At 51.0% G+C, this 13,687-nt stretch overlaps 5 protein-coding genes across 5 annotated transcripts; 4 read left to right on the top strand and 1 right to left on the bottom strand.

Moving 5' to 3' along the window:
- Nucleotides 1-10: 10 nt before the first annotated feature.
- FMAN_14690 (uncharacterized protein) lies at nucleotides 11-1,450 on the top strand (the record flags this gene model as incomplete). Its single annotated transcript, XM_041823021.1, has 1 exon — nucleotides 11-1,450. The coding sequence occupies one exon, from the start codon at nucleotides 11-13 to the stop codon at nucleotides 1,448-1,450; it is 1,440 nt and encodes a 479-aa protein (XP_041688644.1).
- Nucleotides 1,451-1,854: 404 nt separating this feature from the next.
- FMAN_14691 (uncharacterized protein) lies at nucleotides 1,855-3,030 on the top strand (the record flags this gene model as incomplete). The annotated part of the gene is made up of 1 exon (XM_041823020.1): nucleotides 1,855-3,030. One exon carries the CDS (start codon nucleotides 1,855-1,857, stop codon nucleotides 3,028-3,030), a length of 1,176 nt encoding a protein of 391 aa, XP_041688643.1.
- Nucleotides 3,031-3,858: 828 nt separating this feature from the next.
- FMAN_14692 (putative MNN2-type II membrane protein) lies at nucleotides 3,859-5,454 on the top strand (the record flags this gene model as incomplete). Its single annotated transcript, XM_041823019.1, has 1 exon — nucleotides 3,859-5,454. The coding sequence occupies one exon, from the start codon at nucleotides 3,859-3,861 to the stop codon at nucleotides 5,452-5,454; it is 1,596 nt and encodes a 531-aa protein (XP_041688642.1).
- A 117-nt stretch (nucleotides 5,455-5,571) lies between these two features.
- Nucleotides 5,572-6,412, bottom strand: FMAN_14693 (related to ribonucleases; the record flags this gene model as incomplete). Its single annotated transcript, XM_041823018.1, has 2 exons — nucleotides 5,572-6,140; nucleotides 6,190-6,412. The coding sequence occupies 2 exons, from the start codon at nucleotides 6,410-6,412 to the stop codon at nucleotides 5,572-5,574; spliced, it is 792 nt and encodes a 263-aa protein (XP_041688641.1).
- A 3,315-nt stretch (nucleotides 6,413-9,727) lies between these two features.
- Nucleotides 9,728-12,982, top strand: FMAN_14694 (uncharacterized protein; the record flags this gene model as incomplete). The annotated part of the gene is made up of 1 exon (XM_041823017.1): nucleotides 9,728-12,982. The coding sequence occupies one exon, from the start codon at nucleotides 9,728-9,730 to the stop codon at nucleotides 12,980-12,982; it is 3,255 nt and encodes a 1,084-aa protein (XP_041688640.1).
- Nucleotides 12,983-13,687: the final 705 nt, after the last annotated feature.

The raw sequence follows: 13,687 nt of genomic DNA, 5'->3' as shown, positions 1-13,687 counted from the left end.
GTAGACTACAATGAACTCTTTTGGCCCCCCAGACCAAGGTACAGAGCTAGACTCCCTAAGCTCTACCTTCCAAGCCGCCTTCGATCGGATCTTCCAGGCTACCCAGAAGGTCAGCGAAGACCCTCTCTTACGAGTAGCCGGAGGAACTGAGGTCTCTCAACTCAAAGCAATCAGCACTCCTGGCGATGCTCACTCCGTGGAGGCAGCCATTGAGGATGTGTTCACCATCTCTGACTATCGAATGCGAATGAACCATCCCAAGTGTTTCTGCTTTGTTCCAGCACCTACCTCGCCACTTTCTTGGATAGGTGATTGTCTGTCTAGCGCTTTCAACTCTTTCGCCGGATCGAGACTGCAGGGCTCTGGTGTAGCTATTGTTGAGCAAACGCTGCTGCAATGGCTGTCAGCCAAAGTTGGACTTCCAGATACGTCTGGAGGTATCTTTGTCTCAGGGGGCTCTATGGCAAACATGAGCGGCATGGTACTTGCAAGGGAATGTATATTGGAGCCCGATACTGAACACTTGGGCGTCGCATATCTCTCTGATCAGACACACCATTCTGTCAAGAAAGCCCTCCGCATCATTGGTATCAGGAGGAGTCAAATTCGAGTTGTTCCAACTAATGAATGCTTTCAAATGGACGTAAGTGCCTTGAAAGATGCCATCAAAGCGGACCGCGAGGCTGGTCTGAAGCCTTTTGTAATAGTGGCGACATGCGGGACAACTAATACTGGAAGCATCGATCCATTGGAGGTGCTCGCCCAGGTACGCGACGAGGAGGAGATCTGGCTGCATGTTGATGGTGCATACGGTGCGTCAGCTTCCCTAGCTGCAACTCGAAGCTCTGTCACCAACGGTCTTGGATTGGCAGACAGTATCTCCTGGGATGCACACAAATGGCTGTTCCAAACATACAGCTGCAGTCTCATCCTTGTAAGAAACAAGATCAACTTGGCCAAAGTATTCAATAACAACGGCGACTATCTTCGCGATGCTCTCGATGACGAAGAGATGCCCAACTTTTGGAACCTTGGCATGGAATTAACACGTCCCTCACGAGCGCTGAAATTATGGTTCACCCTACGAGTCCTCGGCGTGGACAGATTTGGGAAGATGATTGATCACGGGTTCCGTCTGGCAGAAATTGCTGAGGCCGAGATTTTAAAGTTGTCAGATTGGCAACTCACAAGTCGAGCGAGTATGGCGATAGTGACATTCCGATATGCACCTGCGGGAAAGACTGAGGAGGAGTTGGATGAACTAAACGCCGCGATCTCAAAGAATTTGGTTAAAAACAATGTTGGATTAATTTTGACTACAAAGCTACGAGGGAGAGTTGTTCTGAGGATCTGCTCTATCAGCCCGGTGCTTGGCGGGAACGAGATGGTGGAGGTGATTCACCAGACTAACAAGGTTGCACAGCTCATTTCTAAACAGTGCAGTCAATAAGCACCTTCAATAGCATTTCAGACAAATCACCAATTGAATGGATGCACAAATTGTATTTTGCAATAAGAGATTGACCGATGATTCAGGCTGACTGATGATTATTTACGGGAACAACAGTGAATCTGTCAGCTTACAAATGTCCAAGGTTTCACAAGGCCCACAGTCGGAAGTTCCGGACACCGCGAATGTTCCGAAGTCCAGCTGCCGTCTTGTTGAGGCCTTCAACCTTATCTCGGGTCTCAGAATTGCACCATAGCGCGCGGTAGACTCCACGATGTAAATGGTAGTTTGTCAGCCCCAGATGTGCCACAGACGCCAGCCAAGAACGCTGGCAGGTATTTATCTAGACTTTGCATTCCATCGTAGCCTGGCCACTGTGAACATCAATTCATTAATAGCACAACATGTCAGTCACGAAACCCATCCTCATTTCAGGCTCCGGCCTCGCTTCATTGCTACTGGCGCAATCTCTCAAGCAGTCCAAGATCCCTTTCAAGATTTTTGAGCGCGATGAATCTTTCATCTTTCGCGCCCAAGGGTACAGGCTCCGTCTTTCCGTGGAGGGTCTAGACGCTATTGAATCTGTTCTCCATAAGAAGACATGGCAGCATTTTTGGGATGCCTGCGGCAAGACGGGCGGTGGTGGATATCGTGCATTCGATGCAGTCACTGGCCAACAGACTGAGCATGTCGTTGAGGAGAAGCTCTCATCGCGAGACGGGAAGATCGTTGGCATTGCTAGAGGTGACATGAGAAGAATTTTCGCAGAGGGTTGCGAAGACAATATTGAGTGGTCCAAGAATGTTACAGGCTACGAATTAACCGACGATGGTGTTCGCGCCATCTTCTCCGACGGAACAAAGTCCATCGAAGGATCTATGCTCGTCGGCGGTGAAGGCATCTACTCAAAAGTTGCGAGACAAGTCTCAGGCGGGAAGTTGAGAGTCTACGACACTGGCGCGAGGGGTATTCACGGCCAAGCACCAACAACAGCGTTCAAGCAGCTCGGGGAGGGAGTCTTCCGACTCCGCGACGATACACGGCCCGACGGCCACGCCTTTCTCATGACAAATGTTCGCTCGGGAGATATGAACAACCCAGATGTGAGCTTTGGCTGGACCATGGGCGGAGCTCCAGGTGTCATTCGCGCGCCGAACGACAACTACGCGATTGTCGGAAAAGTCGCCGCTGACATCGCAAAGTCAATTGCTAAAGACTGGGACCCAAAGTTCAAGTCTCTAATCGACAACATGGATGAGGGTGAAGCTGCGTTCTGGAAAATCACCTGCTCGACGCCTTCAGGTGTCCCTGAGTGGAAGAATGAGCCTCGCGTGACGGTCATTGGCGATGCAGCTCACTCGATGACACCTGCGGGCGGGATTGGTGCTAACACGGCTGTTCGTGATTCAGCGCTGCTTGGACGATTGCTGCGTGAAGCTGGCGGGTACAGTGCGGGTGTCACAGCTGCTTATGAGAAGGAGATGAGGGTCTATGCCAGTGAAGCTGTTCATCAGAGTTACTCCATGGCTTCGCAGGGTTTTGGGATCAATATCGATGAGGAGACGACCCCAATTGTCTGAAAAGTTAATTGAGTGCGGGGTTTTGTGTTTACGAGCGGGTTACATCATGACGTCAGACTGAGATCTCTCTCGATTAGAGAGCAAGAGGATAATTAAAGCTTAACCTTGGAGGCGGCGGTCAACTATATACATAATACAGCTTTAACTATGAACAATAGATCTATAGCAACAATCAATTATACTACATGCATATAAATAGAATGTGACACTAAGAAGTGTATAAGCCCAATCGCCTGTTATTGCGAGACATCGGATTGTGGCACGGTATCGGGAAACGCGGCGGCATTGCGTAATGCTCTACAATCACGTGAAAGCTGATGATCTCTGCACAGCCAACAGCTCCTTTCATTTTATTTTGATCTGGTCTGACTGTCAGCAGTGTTTCACGTCTCTCATCTGCATTCTTCTCTTCATTGTTTCTCTCCTGTTTTTGTTTGATGTAACTACCATGATTCAGATCACATGATTCTCTTGAGCTGTTGCTCTATGACCGGTTGATCTCCTACAGAGTTTGCGACAAAACCCTCAAAAGACGTCTCAAAACTTACGAACCTACTCCCGGACCATTCTCAAACATCATCCGACGCAAGGAAAGGGGGGTTTTTGACACGAATTGACCATGCGCAACGACAACTGTTCAACGCTCCCAGAAAACTCGACACGCTCCAATTTTGACGATACTCGTTAATTCACAGCAAACAACGATATCGCGCTGGTCTCGAGCCTGCATTCACTCGCTTTTTCCACTGATACAGCCAGAAGTCAATTGATATCACAACAATCAACACCAAAGCCAAAACCAAAGTCAATTCCTCAACTATCATCGCGATGCTCCGGTCTTGGCGTGATGACGCCTCCAAAAGCGGGAAATGGGTCAGCGTCGTAACCGCGCGCCATCGTCTCGTCAAAATTCTTGGCGTTTTCATCTGTTTCATCTGCGCCCTCACACTTTGGGAATTCTGGGCAGATCTTTCTGTCGCCTACAAGAGAGTCTCGTCACCAAGCCTCACACAAACTAACCAAACTCAATCCGACTCTTTAACCTCGCCAAATCCAAACCCTATCTCTACAGCCGCGCCTCAATTTACTGGACCGACTGAGCAGACGACAAAATTCTGGGAGAACCTTGTCACGGAATTCTACGCAGCGGAACCTCATGGTGATAAGATCAAACCCCCTAATTCTCTATCGCGCGACAAGTTTGATCCTCATGGCTCAAAGGCGCAGATACACACGGACTGGTTGGAGGTATCTGATGAGGAAGTCGAATCATTGAAAGAGAATCATGCAAAGTTTGTGCAAAGCCTTCGACACTTGGCTCCGAACGTACCGTTCAAACGCAACACCAAGGGTATTGTCATCACTGCCAAAGGCTCAGCAGTTGGAGTAGCAGCGACGGCCGTACGGATGCTACGACATGTTGGGTCGCGTTTACCCGTCCAGCTTTTTCTCGACTCGGCAAGTGAAGCTGAGCACGAACAGTGCAACAATACACTTTCCAGTCTGCAGGTGCAATGCTTGAATATGGACGATTTCTTGAAGTTGCCTGATACAACATCCATTAAGCAACCCACGATTGAAAAGTATCAGTACAAGCCGTTGTCGATTATCTTCTCCAGCTTCCAAGATATCTTGTTCCTTGATTCCGACGCCTTCCCTATTCGAAATCCAGACCACCTTCTCGCCGTGGAACCGTACAAGAGTCATGGGCTTGTGACCTGGCCCGACTTTTGGCTGCCAACAATATCGCCTCTCTTCTACCAGATCGCCGGATCCAAGGCGCCCAATGTTACTATCGACTCCAGAAGTTCAGAGTCAGGAGTTATGCTGTACAACAAAGCAAGACACGCGGACAGTCTCCTGCTCGCAGCATACTACAACTTTTACGGGCCACAGTTCTACTATCAACTTCATTCGCAGGGTGCTTGGGGATCAGGCGACAAGGAGACTTTCATGCAGAGCGCGCTGGTCCTAGGCAACCCTTACTGGCAGGTCACAAAGCCAGCTACGATGATCACCGCTAACGAAATCAACTGGGGAAGCGGGATCTGGCAGGCTGATCCTGAGCAAGACTGGAAGCTACAAACACAGAAAGGGCGAAACCAAACAACAGTATCAACAAGGAAAGGAAAGCTGAGGATAGCCGAGGAGGAAGTCAACATTACGAGTACAATGTTTGCTCATCTCAACAGAGTCAAATTCGATATTAGGCACCCAAGTCAGACACTGGAAGATCTAGTACCTGAGCGTCCTGACGGAACTCTATCGCGACTCTGGGGAGACGATGTGGACAAGATCAAAGATGTCGCTGGATACGACCTTGAAAAGGCCATATGGGAGGAGGCCATCAAAGCTAATTGTGGCCGAGAGTTGATGGAGGAATGTGACAAGATACGAAAGTATTACGAGGCAACGTTTAGATAGGATGAGTCAACGGTCACACGGCCCTAATAATAATATAGATTTATTTACATTGCCATTGTAGCCTATCCAGAATACATAATCAATTCATTTTAGAGGCCCCATAGATATGCTTATTGCTTACTTCTTAGGGGCATACTTGATACCGGCGTCTGGGCAAGAGCTCTTGCTTCCATCAGGCTCAGTAGACACAAACTGGCCATCCTGCAGCGAGCCCTTAACATTGAAATGGTACCAAACCTCGCTCAATGAGCCATTAGAGCATCCGATGGTGACACGAGCGCCATGGTGTTCCGCCAAAGCATCCACAATCTCATCGGCAGTGTAAGTCTTTGTCGTGGAAGGCTTGATACCAGCCTCAGCGAGCCACTTGTACGTAGGAAGAGTCTTGAACAGGGAGATGGTCTTCTTGACGTAATCGGCGGCTTCGGCGCCGGTCTCATAGTTGGTGTAGCAGCTTGGCTCGAGGGTGCTGATGCATGTGCCGTGCTTGCTGAACTCGTGCTCCCAGAGAGATTCGTCATTGCCGTCTTGGCTGACCCAGTACTTATCCATGTAGGACACGGTCTTTTTGCCGAGGAACTTGGTTACGAGGTCCTTGATGTTGGTGTACTCGCGGGACTTGTCACAGAACTGGGGATATGTGCCGTCGCAGTAGTCGGGCCAGAGACCGTGAATAGTCCATGAGTCTAGAAGGGGTTAGTTTAAGGGACTGTGTTTCGTGCAGACTTTTCCTACCGTGAGGCCCAGCTACAGGGTCACTATCCCAGAATTGAGTCTGAAGAAGCTGGCCAGCGGGAATGAAGCAGCAAGTGTCTTGAACGGCGGTAGTGTTGTGACATGACAGAGGAAGGTCCTTTGAGCAAAACTCAGCGGTGGGCTTACCACCAGCAGAGCAAGACTTAGCCTGCGCTCCAGCAAGGTAAAGCGCAAGAGGAATGAGAGCCTTGATGAACGTCATTTTGAAGCTTATAATTAAGATTGACCGACAAAAGCGAATAGTGTTTACGAGAAGTACAAGCGATACTTATATTCGACTACGAAATACACGTGGGAGGCAAGTGAAATGTTTATCCTCTCTAGTGTCGGACAAAGTCGACAGATGAAGCAGTTGTGTACGGAGCAGACAAGGTGGTAACGCTGATAAGCAGCGATCTGTATCGTCAAAGAACCCCACGTGCATTGTATGCCAGATTATTACCAGGACCTTTTGTCGCAGCCAATGAGGAAACGAGGTGGCCCATTGCTGGGTGTTGATCGGCGACAAAGGGACCTTTAGGGAAGGGAGATGTTGCAGATGTCGGCCAATGCCGTTGGAAAGGCTTTGTAGCATGAACATTTTGCACTTCCTATAATCTTGTGAGGTTTTACCATTCGAATTGAGAGGGCGAGTCGTGTTGTATTGTTGATGGGAGTTGATCGAGATTGAGGGGAGAGATTGATTGACCCTGGTAGGTCAATGCCGATTTATCCGCCAACGGTCAACGGTATTCAATTGGGAATGCGGAATTGGCCTTCTTTTTTTTGTACTTGCCTATAAAGGCTACCGAGCATCCAAACTCAATTCATTCATTGTGCAGACTACAGAGATGGCTGGACGATTGCTTAATCGATGGTCGGATGGCGGGCAGGTCGACAACCGATCTGCGGGAATACGGCTGACAGATCGGACCAGTCTCAGAAGGTCAAGTAGTGCTGGCGACAAAATAATGGTGAATCACTGGTGGCTTAATCACTCAATGGTGTCTCGGTTAATTGGCGGGCACTTATCGTTGGTCAGCCACTTTTGCCCGTCCGGTTATCGGATGGACAAGTGAATCAATCGGCGTCGGAGGTTGCCGCTATCACGGACAGCACCGACCGCAGACATCGCTAACGTCCAAACCAACGGAGTAAATTCATCCGTAATTAGTGTGGCCATCCATGAAGCGGCGTTTATTCCGCCATGGCCTTGTCTTATCTCACTTCACAGCAACATTGCCATCAGGTAGGAAGCATCTCTGCAAGGTTTGTGAGCAAACGCATGACCGGCATAGAAACATCATCTGACATGAATGTATAAATGGAGAAAAAAGAAAGCAATTGTCGCTGTCTAAGTGATATTTTTGGCTCATTGGTGTAGGGAACTTGATCAACCTCAAACACTCTAAACATTTGCACAGCCGCATCGTACCTTGTACAAGATCGGCATTTGCATTTCGCATTGCGCATTGATGCCGTCGATAAGTGTGTCTATGCACAAGTTATTTTAAAAGTTTATCATGTTGCGATGAAGGTTGATTGATGGCTGTCAGATCCTCTCTGCAGCAGCCATCGAAGGAACGTGAAGCTCAAAGCAGTCTGTAGATAACTGAAGCCATCTTCCTAGCCTCACGTATTGACTTTTTCGTGGCCCCAGTAGACAACGCCAAGGTCATGGGCTCGAGCTCTGCATCAAACATTTTCCTGTTCCTTTTCCTCGGCCTTGGCAATTGAGATAAGATAAGACATGTTCAGCTCAGGGGCAGAGCTGACCGAAATCCGAAACGAAACCCCCGCCACAGCCGTGAGAAATTCTCCGATCGTCTCTAAGAATCCTCCATCCCTTTTCAGGTACCCAGTTGCGAAGAGTCACCCTCTAAGGCTGAATGTCATAGGGTCGTATACGGATACGTTAAATGATGAGCTCGCTTCAAGGGTGAGCTTCGTGCCGTGCCCACTGGAAATTTGATATCAGATCATGAATGAATCGCTGTCTTCGCTTGTCGGCAATGGCGGATCATGGTCCCATTGTCATGGCTTTTGGGGATGCACCCAACTACCAACGTAGGCATTATTAGCCCTACAATGAATCAGCTACGCAATAGAATTAGAGATGGAATAATAGAGTATACTTTTCATCTGAACCTCAGTGACATATAACATTAGAAACATAGCATAACATACAATGCCGTTCTTCTTCCGTTGCAATGCCATTGCCATCAACAATTGAGCAGAAATGCATGACTGTAGGGTAGCATTGGATCTTGACAGAGTGGCATCCTTGATCCTCTTCTCGATTGAGAAACCAACGAGACCAATCGGGCATCCCTTTCGCCAAACTTTCTATTCTCGTCACCATCATCCATAGTTTGTTTTACCATCTCAGGTGAAAACGCAAATGCCATCCCTGCCATGATGTGATCGCTCAGCAGCTCTGCCTGACAGCTCCAGAGCTGTTCTGTGGCTGCGGGCCGTTTGATGCCCATTGCGCACTAGAAGCTACCCACTGATTTCTGTTTCAACCTCTTGTGGGAAATGTTGCCGAGGCAGCAATCAAAGCGAGACGGATCGACCGGGGAGAGTCCACTTTTCGTCGATCCGGCATTGGTCTTTTGTTCAGGTGGTGGCGTTCTCAGCTAAATGCATTTAAGATTGCGGATGGGGTCCTCGACCAGGTGAACTCACTATTGACAGAAGAAATCACCTGAAACGAATCTTTCTGGAACAAAAACTGAAACTAACTATTCCCAGAGAATCGCGGATTTGCGCCTTGACTCTACGCTTTGGCACAGCGCCTTTCCCACTACGGTAGACGACCCTGTATCCTGGTCGTGATTCTCGGCCGTTTTTTGCCTTATCCGTTAGCTGACGATGCTGGTCAATGATGTTCATAACAGATCGAGACGAGCAATAGCCGAAGAACACGGCAAACATCTAGCCGATCTGTCAGCCTAATGTTCACTGAGACCAGACAAACGACATGTGATATGCAATCTCGTTATCATGCATACAATTTCAACACTGCAGTAGTGTCTTTGCTCACATCCATCTCAACTGACTCGAACCCCTGCCGGCTAAATTTGGAAGAAACAAACAAACGTCAAAGCCCTTCACCGTCACCACCAACCTACGGTAGAACCTCATGAAACGTCTGAGCGGCGATCGGATTGACACTAGGTCATGGCTCAAACCCCTGGACCCGAGTTGACCGAGCGAGTTCTGTCGTGCTGGCCAGCATCAGTGCTCAAGTTCCTGTCACTCATGACTCTCGTCGCGAGAGCTCAACTCAGCTTAAAAGGAAGCTCATCGCCGGCTTCAATGTCTTGTTTCTTTTCCAGCATCAACAGTCGTTCTATCTGCTTTTTTCCTATTATCTCTCTTTTCTTTTTTATTTCCTTATTACTTTCGTTTCTGAGTTTCTCTTAGTCACTCGCTACTATTATCAACCACTCTCGCTTCACAAGCTCAAACAACTACAACTACTACTACAAATCTTTATTTTTTATTATCATCATTCCAACACTCGTTTAACGCCATGCGTTTCTCTGCTGGACTCATCCCTGCCTTGGGAGCTCTTGCTTCGCTGGGCGAAGCAACTCCTACTTTCCTCGGTGGCGGAGCATCAGGCTCTGCTGGCGGCGAGATCTCAGGTGGTGCTGATGCCCATCTCGGAGTCGGAGCCGGTGGAAGTGCAGGTGCAGGTGCAGGTGCAGGAGCCGGTGCTGGTGGTCACCTCGGCGGTAGCCTTAGCGGTGGAGCTTCCGGTCACATTGGAGGTGAAGCTGGAGGCGAGGCCGGAGCTGGAGCTGGAGCTGGTGCCGGTGGCAAGGTCGGTGGTGAAATCGGCGGCAAGATTGGTGGAGGTGCTGGCGCTGGTGCCGGTGCAGGAGCTGGTGCTGGTGCTGGCGGAAGTGCTGGCGGCAAGATCGGTGGCAGCATTGGCGGCGGCGTTGAAGGTCACCTAGGAGGTGGTGCTGAAGGCGGTGCTGGTGCTGGAGCCGGTGGAAAGATTGGCGCTGGTGCTGACGGCAAGGTTGGCGGTGAAATCGGTGGTGAGGTTGGCGGTAAGATCGGAGGAGGTGCTGGTGCTGGAGCTGGTGCCGGTGGTCACCTTGAGGGCGATATCAAGGGTGGCGCTGGCGGTAAGATTGGAGGCGGTGTTGGAGGTAAGATCGGAGCTGGCGCTGGCATTGGTGCTGGCATCGGTCTCGGCGGTCTTCTCGGTGGTGGCATCGAGTGGAACGCCGGCGGTGGTACTGACTGGCACACTGGTACCTCCTGCAGCATCGGCAACGCCTGGAAGGATCACATCCTCTTCCAGGGCATCTGTGCTCCCGAGACTTCGACTACCCCCGCTGTCAACCTGGGCCTGAACCTCCCCAGCTGCCAGATCACTGGCGACATTGGCTTCGCTTGTGGTGCTGACTTCCTCACTACTCCTAACGTTCGTGTTGGTCTCGGTGGCATCTCTGCCTACATCGAGATCGATCTCTCTGCTTCCGCTGCCGTCCACCAGTCTGTCGAACTCTTCACTGCCCCCAAGCTTGGTATTGCTATCCCCGGTCTTGACGCTGAGCTGAAGGCTGCCATTGAGGCTGCCATCGCTATCGATCTTGTTGTCGGCTGTGGAAAGGCTATCGATCTTTCTGCTGGTGTCTACGTCAAGTTCCCCGAGTCTGCCTACGTCGATATCTCCCTGCTCACCAAGGAGGTTATCCACGCTTCTCTTGAGGGTCTCGTTACCAAGGCTCTTCCCGTTGGCGTTGGTGCCGATGTCGAGCTTGGTGCTGGTATCGATCTTCAGCTTGGTCTCCGTCTTCGTTCTGAGCTCAGCATTGGCGGCGGTCTCGAGATCCCCGTTCTCGGTCTCGGCGGCAAGGCTGGTGCTGATGTCGGCTTCGGTGCTGGTGTCTGGTTCTCTCTCTTCGACTACACTGCCACCATTGGAGGCGGTGCCGGTGCCAGCGCTGGTATTGATGTCACTGGTGAGTTTGGCTGCAACCTTGGTCTCGCTATCGACAAGAAGTTCGACTTCAGCGGCGGTCTCTTCGGTCTCATCCCCAACCTTTCCGTCGGCCTCGCCAAGGGTATCAAGTCCACCTTCTCCCAGGAGACCCGCGGTACTTGCGGCAGCTTCATCGGCCACTTCAAGAAGGGTGGCTTCATTGGCGGTCCTACCATCTCTGCTTCCGGCGCTATCACTGCTACTGGTGGCGCTTCTGCCGACATCACCATTCCCGCTGGCGTTACCCACTCTGTTGAGTTCTCTGGCTCTATCGGTGTCCCTGACGTTTCTGCCTCTGTCGATATCCCTGGTGCTTCCGGTGACCTCACTGGCTCTGACTCTCTCCCCGTCGCTACCACCGGTGCTGAGATCCCCTCCGACTCTGCCTCATATGAGGCTCCCGCTGTTACTGCCTCTGGTGATGTGACTGGTTCTGTCGAACTCCCTGTTGCTACTGATTCCGTTGAGGTTCCTGCTGGCTCTGCTTCTGGCGATCTCACTGTCTCTGGTGCCATCCCCACTGGCCCTGAGGGTGTTCCCACTCACACCATCCCTGCTGGCGGCGATGTCACTGCCATCTTCGGTACTCACACCGCTGGTGCCACTGTCACTGTCTCTGGTTCCGAGGGCTTCACTACTTACATCTCTGGCTCTACTGGTTTCACTACCGTTGTGTCTGGCTCAGAGGGTTACACCACTGTTCTCTCCGGCTCTGAGGGCGACTTTACTACCGTTGTCTCCGGATCTGCTGGCTTCACCACTGTCGTCTCTGGCTCTGAGGGTTTCACCACTGTCGTTTCCGGTTCCGAGGGCTACACTACCGTCGTTCTTGGCAACTCCCCTTCTGCTACTGGTGGTTCTGACTACAACCTTCCCTCTGCTCCCACTGGTGGCAACACTGATGCTACTTCTGCTGGTAACGTTCCCGCTGAGTCTGGCAGCCTCCCTGCCAGCACTGGATCTGCCGACTCCGACAAGCCTGCTGTCACCACTGGCTCTGGATCTGATGCTGAGGAGACCTCTGCCCCTGCTGTCACTGCCGCTCCCGATGCTTCTGGCATGATCACTAGCACCATCCGCGAGACTCACGTCTACACCATCACATCTTGTGCTGCCTCCGTCATCAATTGCCCTGCTTCTTACACTCAGAAGATCGTCACCCAGACTGTCATCGAGCGCACCACCGTCTGCCCCGCCACTGCAACTGCTGTCCCTGAGACTCCCGTCGAGGGCGGCAACGGTTCCAACCAAGGCGGAGACTCCAAGCCTGGTGAGGGTTCTGACAACGGTAACAACGGCTCTGCTCCCGCTCCTACCTCTCCTCCTGATGCTGCCAAGACCACCATCGACCTTGTCACCATCACCCAGGACGTCACCACCATCGTTCCTTGCACCAAGTTCGTCACCAGCACCTTCGTTGCTCCTACCACTGTCCACGTCCCTGCTGCCCCCACTGTCACCATCATCCAGGGACACACTGGCCAGGCTCCTCAGCAGACTGGTACCCAGCAACCCGGTGCGTTCACCACCCTCACCCGAGTCCCGGCCACTGCCACCGACTCTGGTGCCTCACCCACTGAGGGCTCTGAGCAGCCTGCCAACCCTCAAGCCCCTGGTAACACTGGCCCTGGTGCCCAGCCTACCTACAACGTTCCCTCAAACGGAACCATCCCCGGAGGCAAGCCCTCCCCAACTGACCAAGTTCCCGTTGTTGCTGGAGCTTCTCTCGTCAGTGCTGGATCTATGCTCCTCGCACTCCCTATGGCCCTTGCCTTTGTCATGTAAATAGCTTAATACCGAAAGCTCTTTGGCTTTCAACAGATAGAACGTAATTCATATGACTTCGAAAAGTTTCTTTTTATTCATCCAGATCCTTTCGCCTTCTGACTCTTGTGACTGTTTGCCTTTGACATCCTTGCCTTTGGTTGCTGAACAGTCTCTTCGCTCTTCGCTCTTCGGTGTTTCCACGATAGCCTTCTTAAACAAGTTGATTGATCTTTGTCACCTAACTTCTATTTGACTAATACTGGCTATCTGTCCAAGACCTTATTGTTCTCACGTTGTCCATTCCCAACTCGCCATGGCCCACGACTTGGGTCACTGATATCCATCTGCACAAAAGTGTTCTGACCCAACTTGACTGATTGGCTGGCTATAGAGGTAACAAAATATGCTTTGACAGCAAGGCCTGGTGGCTCTGTATATCGCATTCACTCTCCATCCAGTCGGACGGATTGACAGTCGGCCTTCAGTTGCAGACTATGTTACATAACCTAAGGCAGCGCAGTCAGAAATGTGTCTCAGTGACACCGTTCACCGTTCACCGTTCACCGTTCACCCGTGAAGCATTGCTTCCGACAGATCGGTAGTATCGCCTGCCATTAAGATGAATATTATGACCTGCGAGGCGTAGGTAACTCCCAAGCCAAGGTGCACTTATGAGCGATGGGAAATGCTATAGAGTACCCAACGGCGCTGCAGCGGCCTCAT

Source organism: Fusarium mangiferae (assembly GCF_900044065.1).
Source record: "Fusarium mangiferae strain MRC7560 genome assembly, contig: FMAN_scaffold014, whole genome shotgun sequence".
NCBI classification, from domain to species: domain Eukaryota; kingdom Fungi; phylum Ascomycota; class Sordariomycetes; order Hypocreales; family Nectriaceae; genus Fusarium; species Fusarium mangiferae.
This window is presented reverse-complemented; position numbering and strand designations above follow the sequence as displayed.